This window comes from Xiphophorus hellerii, chromosome 20, assembly GCF_003331165.1.
Source record: "Xiphophorus hellerii strain 12219 chromosome 20, Xiphophorus_hellerii-4.1, whole genome shotgun sequence".
NCBI lineage: Eukaryota > Metazoa > Chordata > Actinopteri > Cyprinodontiformes > Poeciliidae > Xiphophorus > Xiphophorus hellerii.
This window is the reverse complement of record NC_045691.1, coordinates 28,420,925-28,432,442: the sequence shown is the minus strand read 5'-3', so window position 1 is coordinate 28,432,442 and position 11,518 is coordinate 28,420,925. Positions and strand designations below refer to the sequence as shown.

The 11,518-nt window shown below is 41.6% G+C and overlaps 2 protein-coding genes across 5 annotated transcripts; one reads left to right on the top strand and one right to left on the bottom strand.

The window, feature by feature from the left end:
• Nucleotides 1-1,076: 1,076 nt before the first annotated feature.
• lyar (Ly1 antibody reactive homolog (mouse)) lies at nucleotides 1,077-4,221 on the bottom strand. The gene is made up of 9 exons (XM_032548663.1): nucleotides 3,976-4,221; nucleotides 3,688-3,888; nucleotides 3,083-3,197; nucleotides 2,889-2,996; nucleotides 2,670-2,750; nucleotides 1,943-2,261; nucleotides 1,767-1,817; nucleotides 1,475-1,560; nucleotides 1,077-1,332 (listed from the first exon to the last, which is right to left on the bottom strand). Exons 2-9 carry the CDS (start codon nucleotides 3,807-3,809, stop codon nucleotides 1,195-1,197), a joined length of 1,020 nt encoding a protein of 339 aa, XP_032404554.1. The 5' UTR covers nucleotides 3,810-3,888; nucleotides 3,976-4,221; the 3' UTR covers nucleotides 1,077-1,194.
• A 354-nt stretch (nucleotides 4,222-4,575) lies between these two features.
• zbtb49 (zinc finger and BTB domain containing 49) lies at nucleotides 4,576-10,746 on the top strand. Of its 4 annotated transcripts, none has more exons than XM_032548658.1 (8): nucleotides 4,580-4,655; nucleotides 5,013-5,184; nucleotides 6,108-7,237; nucleotides 7,322-7,368; nucleotides 7,458-7,531; nucleotides 8,443-8,525; nucleotides 8,616-8,777; nucleotides 9,538-10,746. In XM_032548658.1, the coding sequence occupies exons 2-8, from the start codon at nucleotides 5,033-5,035 to the stop codon at nucleotides 10,257-10,259; spliced, it is 2,370 nt and encodes a 789-aa protein (XP_032404549.1). In that variant the 5' UTR covers nucleotides 4,580-4,655; nucleotides 5,013-5,032; the 3' UTR covers nucleotides 10,260-10,746. The 4 variants fall into 4 exon arrangements, with proteins under 4 accessions (XP_032404550.1, XP_032404549.1, XP_032404547.1 ...); XM_032548656.1 differs by having other exon boundaries at nucleotides 6,084-7,237; XM_032548659.1 differs by lacking the exon at nucleotides 5,013-5,184 and having other exon boundaries at nucleotides 4,576-4,655; nucleotides 6,084-7,237.
• Nucleotides 10,747-11,518: the final 772 nt, after the last annotated feature.

Genomic DNA, 11,518 nt, shown 5'->3' with positions numbered 1-11,518 from the left:
TATAAAGAATCAGCCTATCTGACTTATCTTGTGTCAAACAGAAAATTAAGATTTTTTTTTTTATGTTATTTTCCTTCCTTCAGTAATTAACTTTACAGAATACATAGTAGCTGGCTATGTGCCACACCTCATCTTAAGTTCACTGTATACCTTTACATAGAGCAAGAATCTGACACGGTTGTCCTACTTCTGAACTCTCTGAAGGGAGAAATTAAAGCGTACACACTGATAAATAGCGAGTACTTTCTGGTTCAGTTTTATTTTAGCTGAAAAACAGTTATAACTGACCACCTTGGTGGTCAGGTAGTTAATCTTATAACAAGAACACTATTCTAGTTGGTTGACAACTAGAATAGTGCTCATCATTAGATTGCTAGGACCTTCTGACCCTAGCAACTTAAGACAAGTTCCTGGAGTTTTATGGGAAGATATTTAAACTGAAAGAATGCAACGTTTTTAAAACAACCCCATGCCTTCAAAACAGCAAAGATGTGATTAATTCAGTATCCTGTGTGGTCTGGATCAAAACACAAGACTTAAATCCAACTGACGCAGGCTGAATGAGAAAACAATTTTAATACTAGCAAACTTGAGTAACAGCTCAACTAAAACCCAGAGTATGCCATATAGTGTTACACGTAAGTAGCGTGATGAATGAGCGTCAGTGTTAAACCTTCTGGGATTAGAGGAGCTTCATAAAGCTGGGCAGGTTTACTCATTCTCTGTAAGTGTGTGTGTGTCCTTTTTCTGCTTATTCTAGTCGTGGAAAATCAGAAAGCATTAAAACTTCACCTGAGGCTGACACCAAGCGTCTTGCTTCTATGGAGCTTCTGTGTCTCCGGCCAAGTGAACCCCGTTCGCAGTGCGGAGGAATGTGCATTAGCTTCGTCCCGTGTGAGAGTCGGATTCAGCTCAGGCGCACCTCTCCCTGCGTCTCTAACCCTGTCCCCCCTCCCCACGGCAACATCCAATCCCACAGATAAGGTGCCATTAGCAGCCTTCCGTTGCAACCGTCATTTTATACATTAAACAGAACTGGCGTGTTCCAAGCGTGCGTGTATTGATTACGACCAGGCTCACTGCGTAAAACCATTTAATCTTCGAAATTGTTCATTCGTATAAAAAGCCACCAAGGAGAACAGCAATAATAACGTTCATTTAAATCCATGGAGAACATGCTGTTAAAGGAGGAGTCTACTTCAAAAGCTTCACTCTGTCTTTTAAAACTCTAAACTTGGGGTTTTTGGTGATCTTTTTGTTGAAAAGTGCCAACAGCTCATCTTCCGTTTTGAAATTTCTGTCACCAGCGAAAGAGTAGTAGGCTGCCAAAACCTGCAAAGGACAGAAAAATAGACTCCTTACCCAATGTTAAGTTATGATTTGTATTTAAAGATGGCCACATTCAGGGTAGAGGACAGATGTCAAGTTGAATACGTGTGTCATGCAGACAGAAATGCGTTGCTTTCTTTCTCACCTTCTTTCTCAGTCTTTTCACTGACAGCTCCTGGTCAGGTGACTCTCTCAGCACTGCCTTGATGTTTCCCTTCCAGTTGAATTTGCCTGTGTGGGTGATCAGAAACATAGTTGGGTGTGGTGAGGGTCATTTCCTCGGGGAAAACAAAGAGCCGACACTGACCTCTGCTGGAATCTTACTACAAAATATTTTCTTATTTCTTTGGCGATGTAATTAATAAGCCACACACATATTCATTGAAGTGTGATGCCAAAATGTGCCAGAACTTTAAGTGAATCTAAGGCCGTGTTACCCTGAGACATGGCTTGATCTTCAGTTTCCTCTGACTCTGCAGCGTCATCAACTGCAAAAGAACAATATTTAATATAAAATCTGAAGCAAATATACGTACAAACAACTTAACATAATTACGACATGCATGCTTTGGGAGCAGACCATTTAAATTTAAAGGAATAAAATGTTATTTACTCTTTATTTTCTTGGAAACTTCTTCAACGCCGTTCTCAGTCTGGTCTTCATCTCCTTTGTGTTTTCTCTTTCTATCCTTTTTCTGTTTGCCTGTCTGGCCTTTCTCTGGTTCTTCTGCAGTTCTTTTTTCATCTCTCTTGGGAGCTTTCCCATTCTTTTGCTGACGGGCCTCTTTGCGCTCCCGTTTGTTCAGCTTCTTCTTCTTCTTCTCCTCCTCAGTGTTCGACTGGTCTTCTTGGTGCTCAGTTCCGTTGGTGTCCACTCGGATGTCAGCCTCCATGTCGGCAGGTTCTTTGGTCATTTGTGTGGCCGGAGGAGACTTATAGATGGGTGATAAAAAATTAAGTACATTTTTAAACATTTTTTTATTTTTTTACATCCATTATTAAACAAGCAGACATAAAATAATCTAGGTGTGCATATAAAAGGCCAGCGCTACAGAGCGCAAGGCTTCATTTCTCGTTGTAACATATAATTATTAGCAATACCAGCAACACTAGGGCTCAAGTAACATTAACACATTAAGTAAAGCAATAAAGTGCTTTTATAGGTCCTTATCAGAACATTTAAATACAACTTATTAATATACTGAAATCTAAGCCTTCAGACATCTTTTATACAAAAAAGACATTTGCTTCTAACTGATCAAAAGGTCCAAAGCACAAAAAAATGTGGGACGTCCAAGCGCATGATGGTTATCTTGATAAAACAAGCTAAAATAACTTACACTGTCTGCAGCAGCAATTATGTCCCACACCTCCTCCTGTAGCCCAGTGTTTGATATTTTTAAACTGCTTCTTATCCAGTTCTGAAGAGAGAGAGAGAAAAAAAATTAATTTATCACTGATCATGTGGTCACAAGGCATTCATTCACCCATAGCTTTCCTCCGTCATTTAAAGCACTTTAAACGAAATAAAAGCTTTTAATGTTGTGAGTAATACCAACCTGAAACTTTGCCTTTTTCCTCGGCACGTTTTCATAACCGCTGACTTGGTAGAGCACATCCCTCAGCTTAGCGCTGACACCGGGTTTGTTCATGGCTTCATTGATTCTCTGTATGACAAAAGTACAAGACGAGCATTAAGAGAAGCAACCCTCCTTACTCACGCATATGCTAATGTTCAATGAGGGCTGCTCACCTGTAACCACTGCTTCTGTTTCACATCTCCTTTATTCGCCTTGGCCTCGTAACCTTTTCCACCGTATTTCTGATCCTCGCTGATACATTTAGTGTGGTTTTTGTAGTCCTCGCCCCTACGTGTGACACGACCAAGATGAGACACCATCTTAAATGTGGTGAAGTGCCTTGCAAAAAAACGTTTCAAAACACCTGGAATTCTTTTCACATTCTGCAATGTCGTGTTCCAGCCACTAATTATAATGTATTTTACTATGATTTTATGTGTTAGAATTGCACGACTCGCCACAAAACATGAAAGGAATAAGGTGCTCCGACACAAAATTGTGTAAATATCAAGAACACTAAATTGGCAGCATTACTCTTAATATTGTGTTTTTTGTTGTTTTTTTAGTGGGGACACAGAAGCTGGTTAGAGTTGATAGGAAGATGAGCTAAACGGAGGGCAATCCTGGATAGGATCTGGTTTGGGATGTGGGAGAGGTTCCTCCATGATAATGACATGAAGCATATGACCGGTGTCATTGGAATTGTTTAAAATTAAGCACATTTTGACAATGCTGCATCTAAAAAAAAACCCAGCTGGTAAAAGAAAACAGTTATTACCAAAAGTCTTTTCCGCAGTCGATACAGGCCAGAACTTGGCACCCACGGCACTTCATTACATGTTTGTCGACTTGGGCTTTTTTCAAGGATTCGCCACATGCGTTGCAGGTGAAGAACACCATAATGATACCCTTCTCTTCGTGTCTTCTTTGCCGTGGACTCTTCTCAGGCAGCCAACATGCGGGATAAATTAATAGCGCCCTGGTAAAACCAACCAAAACCGATTAAACTTACACGCTTAAATAGGACCAGGCTGGCCGTTTGCTCGGTTAAGCTAATGTCGTTTACCGTTAAAAACAACGGCTGCACGTAGCGACGGATATCAGTAAACCTTCGGCTTAAGCTTCGGTGAAAACCATGCGAAGCACACGTTCCTTTCGTATCAACTTTTCAAAACACACGTGACATTGTCCGGACTTAAGAACTACAAGGTTAGCGTTCCGACGTCAAACGCATCTCAGAAAAACAGAGTTCCTGGCTCAACTAGACTAGACACTGGAGAATCGTCCGTCAATGCTACCGCCATGTTGTGAGTGGCTTTAGTTCAACAGTGCCAAGAATCGGAACACCTTCAATTTCTTTTTCTTCTTTTTTATCAATTGCCCCTTTTATTCTTTACCTGAATGTAAACTTTTGAATTATTTTATTTGGAAAACTGTTTCCAATGCTACTTCCGCACTTGAGCTATGGGACGTGCCACACGCAATATGGCAGAAGAGCTGGCGTATCGTTTCTAAGGGGCAAGGAAAGCATCTACAGCGTTTGGGCCTGTGACTGGAAAAATCTTCAGTAGTTTTATGAAGTTTTTAAAACATGCTCCACAGTTGAAGTTTAAGCGTACAATTTCCAAGTTTTGTAAGAAAACTGCCACTGTTTGAGCCATGTTTCGATAGTTCAAAATGCGTGATGTACCAGGAAGTGACGTAGTGTTTATGCTGTAGTAAAGTGACCGATCATCCCAATAAAAGGTGGGGAATATTTGTCTTACAATTTGGACTAATTTAAGATCTGCTTTTACCAAACGATTGACAATGGGGAATATCTCTTTGTTGGATCTCTACGTTTTCGCAAAGTGTTGCGCGATGTAGGTTTACGTCACCTTCTATGGCCTCGACGCCACCTCGACTGTTCCGTCCAATTTTTGCATGGGTGGTCTCGTAGCTCAGACTCCGTATTCCGCGCTGTTGTTGAACGATGTAGATATACATTATGATTTTTGAAAGTGCTGTTAGGTTACTAGTCAGCCTGAGATGCACAAGAAGAGGTCTGTTTATCCAGCAGTTGTTCTTGACTCGTGACTCTTGTGTTTTGTTTTTGTGGAGTAGTTGCAGCAGCTGCTTTGACCATGGACACCCTGTCCAGCCACAGCTCCTATCTCCTCCAGCAGCTCCAGGAGCAGAGGATTCAAGGGCTTCTCTGTGACTGCATGCTGGTGGTGAAAGGTGTCTGCTTCAAGGCCCACAAAAATGTCCTGGCTGCTTTCAGTTCCTATTTCAGGTGCCTTGATGTCTTTATTTATTCCATTTTTGTTCAATTTCAGTGAGATGTTTAAACCCCCCCCCCCCCAAAAAAAAACAACCAAATGAGTACAGGTGTAACTCAACCAAATCATCAAAAAGTTAATTTATTTTAGTAATTCCATTTAACTTGAAATTCAGACATGATATAGAATCATGGTAAGATTTTTTTTTTTAATACCAGAGTTATTTTAAATGTTTATTATTGTTCATTTATATATAATTATAGCTAAGAAAACGTGTACAATTAGATTTCACAACCTCTACACACTGCCTACATTTCTTCAATCTAATAGAGAAGCTGTAAAGTGAACAAAAGATTAGGGTGACGGCAAAGAGGCCTTCCAACCGGAGAGCTCATCACTGAAAATAAATCATCGCAATACCAATAGAAACAGACAAAACGATGGTCAACAGTTACAAAAAGGGTTTGATTGTTGTACGTACAAAGGTTGTTTTTTTTTTCCATTGATTGTTGAGAATATTCTTCAATAACTTTTGCCTTTTTCATTTTTTATTAAAATATAAATAGAAACAGAGAAATCCCTCGCCCCCCAAAAATTAACCATTTACGTCAATTTAGATATCTGTTGCATTTTCTAGCCGAATTAAACTTCTAGGTTCAACGAAGGTAAGTTTACAAGGGACTGAATCATTTTTTTGATTTCGTAAGAATCTTTTTTTATTGGTCTTCAAATTAAAATTTTTTGGGAAAGTTTGGTTGTCAATATCTCAAAGCCATGATCAACCAAAATAAAATATATTGATATATATCACATTTTCAGTGAAATTACAGCAATAAATAAACAGTTCGATGGTATTCTAATTTCCTGAGATAATCCTGTACATGTTACTTGAGCTCTGGATTGATCTTTTCAGGTCTTTGTTCCAAAACTCTCCCAGTCAGAAGAACGACGTGTTCAACCTGGTGACCCAGGATGTCGGCGGCATCGGCCAAATGCTGGACTACATGTACACCTCCCATATCGACATTAATCAGGACAACGTGCAAGCTCTCCTGGACATTGCTCAGAGTCTGCAGGTCCCGAATGTGCAGAGCCTGTGCAACGCTTTCCTCAAACCCTGCCCGCCTCCCGTAGAGATGCCTTCGTTTGCCCTCCCAGGCATGCTGAGCTCAGAGCACGACTGCCTTTTGGGGAGTAACCTGCCACATGATGTTGACCTCCACTGCCCGCCTGACCCCCAGAGGTCGGGCTATTACGGTGACATGGATCACACAAGGAGGATGCCGGGGACGGGGTCTCACAGCAGCTTGACGTGTGACGTACAGAGCGGCTCCCAGGCGCCTGCAGAAAAGCAGCTCATTCACGGTTACAAACTCCGTAATTTCTACAGTAAGCAGTACTTCAAACAAAGTGCAATTCAGACAAACAGCGCATCCTCAAATCAAGGGCCTCTGGTATTGGTGGAAGAGCAGCAATGTCAGCTCGGAATGAGTCAGGGTGGCAATAGCTCTCCTGTGATTTTAGGAAACACGGTCCAGCCCAGCCCTCCTTGCACATCTGTAACAGCAGAAAAAAACGGCGTCTCTTCTTTGACCCCTTTGAATAATTTAAACACCCCCGCCTGCGACCCGACCGACTCCGCAATCAACAAGCCCGTGCGTCCCAAGAAGACCGTTTACCTGAAGAAATACAATTACCTCCGGTCTCAGAAAGCCTTAGAGGAGATGTGTGCCGAGTCGGTCGCCGAGCCCGTCCTTAGCTGTCCCAAAGAGAGCCTTCAAGGGGGGCCCGTTGCCCACGCTGAGGCTCCGGATGAAGCTCCAGATGAAGCTCCGGATGAAGCTCCAGAGGCTCCCATCGGCAGCAGCCCTTTAGGAAGAGAGGAGTGTTCTGGGGCAGCAGACACGCAGCTTCCTAGTCCCCCACCCGGAAACAAAGAGGAGCAAAATCTGAAGCCTCAGTCGGAGCCTCCTCACCAAGCGGGGCACAAGCAGTACTGCTGCCAGTTGTGTGGGAAGATCTTCAAACATCCGAGCAACCTGGAGCTGCACAAGCGCTCTCACACCGGTATTACATGTCTGCACTAACGTACTTCATCTTTAACAATTCATCGGACTGTTTCAGACACAAACTGGAATTTTCTGCTTCCAGGTGAGAAGCCGTTCCAGTGCAACGTCTGCGGCAAGAACTTTTCTCAGGTATCCTCCCCGCCACATAGTCTCATATTTCACCTTTGTTCTTAAATAGTTGGGTCGTAAAGAGACACCGAGGGGATTTTATCTTACAGGCAGGCAACCTGCAGACCCATTTGCGGCGACATTCCGGAGAGAAGCCGTACATATGCGAGCTGTGTGGTAAAAGGTAGTACAAGTTAGTTTCTAGATCAGCTCATTTAATAATTCTCCTTTTAACTTTAATGTGTCGATTTTAGAAGCTTGTTAATTTACGTGGTCCCAAAAATAACAATTGAGTTTTTTATTTATATTAGATTTAACTTGGCTTTCTTTGTTTTCGTGTTTTTTGGGGTTTTTTTCATAATGTCCAGAGTTGGGCACAATAAATGTTTTTAGAGCACAAACATATATATAGCTCCTGAATTTGGAATTTATGGCTATGCAATAATGATCGGCATACTATCAAAACGCAGTGACACCTGTCACTAAAAGATTTCTTGGCACTCCAGGTAGATTTATGTAGCAGTAATTTTTTTTAATCACAATAGCAAAATATCATTTTTTTAAAAAAATCCAACCTTTAATTTTTTCAAGAAAAAAATTCCATTTTGAGAATTACTTCTTTTTTTTTAATACCCAGTAGCTCAAATGTTGGCACCATTAACAAACCCTTTAAAATATGTGCACCTAAAGTATTATTTATTTATATTTTTTTAATGTTGATCACATTTTCTGGGGATTGGCAATCCATGACTTTGTGCTTCTTGGGGGTATAAAAAAAAAATGACGTGACAGAGATGAATTTCCTTCTGATCCATATTTTTTTTCCACTGCGCACAGTAAGCATGGTAAATAACTAATACTTAATATTGTACTTTTCCTCACTAACTAAATGTGCTCAAATTAAATTTTTGTACAATTTTTATAGTGAGATGAAGCCACTGCAAGAAAAACAAAATTGATAAGGCATTTTGCACGTCTAAAAGATGGGTGCTGTCAAATGCGTCCGTCTGTACAAATTGGTGTACAGTTTGGGATCGTACGCAGCTTTAAGCTAAATAACAGATTTTAATGTTAGCCCAAATCGTTGTTTGCCAGCTTTACTGCATCGGGGGACGTCCAGCGTCACAAAGTGGTTCACACGGGAGAGAAGCCGCATCTGTGCGACATATGCGGCAGAGGTAACGTTACGTCTCTCGGCGTAAACAAACACGTTTTTGTCGCTCGCATGTTTCTTCGCAGGCTGAACTGAACTTGTGTCTCTTGCTTAGGATTCACCAATTTGAGTAATCTCAAGGAGCACAAGAGGACTCATGCAGCAGACAGGACATTCACCTGCGATCAATGTGGAAAGTCCTTCAACACACACAGGAAGCTGCTGAAGCACAAGGCCCGCCATACTGGAGAAAAATCCCACATCTGTGCCACTTGTGGTAAGGAATTACCTTTTACCAAGAGATTAGATACAGAGTGGTTGTTTTCTGGCCTTTTTTCACAATTACATGAATTTCCTTTGTGTCTGAGTAACCGAATGCATATTTGTAGAGCATATAATAATTAGTTTTTGTTACCGGTCACTATATGATCATTGCGTAAAGTCTATGTGGGTTGTTTCTCTTAGTGGTCATGATAAATATGATAAATAAATCAGTCAGGAGGAGCTTCAAACGATAACGTTCGCTGCCTGCAATTTGTTTCTCGTTCATATCTTTGTAATGCAATAAACACGCAACCACAAACCCATCCATTTATCCAGACAGGGTGTAGGAACAGAGATCCTACATGTCATTTCAAAGTATTGAAAAGTATTCATACATCTCTAATAGTCTAAGTATATACCTTGAAAATGTTGCTTTTCTCTTATGAAAACCCAGCTGCAGAAGTCAGACTAGATTCCCTTTAGTTTAAATAAAATAATAAGTTAAAAATGTGTTCATAAGTAGACTTAAAAAGCGGTTAAGGTGGTAGAGAAGAAAGTTCAGTTTTCAAACTGATTGCAGACAGTGTATTTAGTTCTGTTGGATAGAAACGGTTTTTACTTCTCACTGCAACCATTGAAGTTCTTCCTTTCTCTCTCCGTTTGTCCGTTTTATGGAACTTCAGCTCCCCCGGGATGACGAATCCCACTAAAACTAGCGGCTTAATGTGAAATCCAAGCGGTCTTTTATATCTACGGTGTTTTCCTTCATCCAGGAAAGCGCTTCATTGACTCAGGAGACCTTCAGCGTCACATACGATCACACACTGGTGAGAAGCCTTACGTCTGCAACACCTGCGGAAAGAGCTTCACCCGCTCCGCCATGCTGAGGAGGCACAGCAACATGCACTGCAAGGGGCCGTCTGTCCCCAGCCCGACCGCAGCCAGCTCTGAGCAGACTCAAAATTCGAATGGATCGGCCTCGTTTACTAAATCACTCCGCCGGAGTAAACCATCAGCTGCTGCAACCAACCGGCAGTTTTCTGCCGTCGTGCCTGACACAGATTTAGGGAAACCCTCATCGTGCAGTCCTCCGCCCACACAAGCAATACAACCCATAGAGACTCCAGGACCCAGCATGCACCTTAACCCCGCACTGACCTCCCTTCCAGAGCTGCGCTCCCTGGTTCCCCATCACCTCCTTTCATCTGGCCACCAGGAGAGAAGCGTCGCTCTGCTGCCCGCCGACCGCCTGAAGCTGAACAAACCCACTCAGGAAGCCGTGTACGGTCCGTACGTGGAGAACGGCAACACGTGTCTGGACAGAGACCCCGCTGGCAGACCCTACCTGGCTCCGTCGGACAATCCCTGCGGTTCCTTCACGGGGTCCGGCAGGCCCCACAGGTCGAGCGAAGGCCAGTTTATCTCCAGTGTGACTCTGTGGGGCCTGGCGATGAAGACGCTGCAGAACGAGAACGATAACGACATGGAGCAGTAAACTGTTGCGTCGTGCTTCAGCACAGGAGCAGCTTAGTCACACTTGCAAGTTGCTCCGTTCTTTAAGGTTGACTTTATCATGTGAACAGTTGCTTTCATCTCAGAGAAAATTTCCATCAGAGCTACTACAAGTCAATGAACTGAGAAACAAACCCCAAAAAAATCCTAAACTTCTGAGAGCTCTTTAAATACATGGGTGTTGTTTCTGTGGTAACAGCTCAGTCTGACTGATGAAACGGCAGATGTTTAGCTGATGACTGCTCAACGGGACGCCCACTATTTACTAAGATGTGCCACACTGAACCTTTAATTGTTTACTAGAAAATGAATTACTGTTATATTGGCATGAAAAGCCTGTAATGAAGCAAAATGGTTTATCTTTTACATGCAGCAGTGCACTTTTAAATCATTGCTCAAGACAGATGTATTTTCATGCGATATTGAATTCTGGTCAGGTAACAATAAACCAGCTGTTTTTAATAAGAGCACTTCTCTGCACTATTTTCTCGTCAATTTCAAATGAAAACCTCTGTGACTGTATGAATCTCCTTCATCAGGTTATCTGGCTTGGAAACACGTTGATCAGACCCAACAATACATACTCGCGATCATTGTATATGTAGAGTGAACTTTTAATGTTTTAGCATGTCAAGGCATTTTTGGGCAATCTCATGCTGAACGCATCAAAACTGGCTTTGGATTGGATACATTTCTGGAAAGAATCTGACTACACCGCGATTGAAAATGGGTGAACCACACTGGAATTATTATTATTATTATTATTATTTTGTATAAAGCAATTCAAATGAGTTCTACCATGATAGGTTGTCAAATACCCACCTAGAATTAGCTTACTGATGGCAACAAAGAGTCTGTGATCTATCTCTGACATGCTAAGGAACATTTCTCCAACTATTAGTTGGGTGGTGAGAGGGGGTGCATATATATATATATATTTCAACCTGTAATTTTGATCCTGTGTGAATTATCAAAAAAAATCACGATAAAAATAAACTATTAGTCAATTCTTGTTTTTATAATTAATTATGTTTTTTTTTTCCTGTTATAATAGTGCTCTTCCTTCTGAGTGAATGGAAATCTCAAACCAACCCGTTAGCTCCATGGATTCTATAGATCATGCATACAGTAATAATACGCAATAATACATTTTAAAAACTGCGGTGATCTTTTGCAATTAAACCGAAAGTTGGTCTTTCATCAGAACCTTGATCCAAACCACACTCTGTGAGGAAGAAAGGC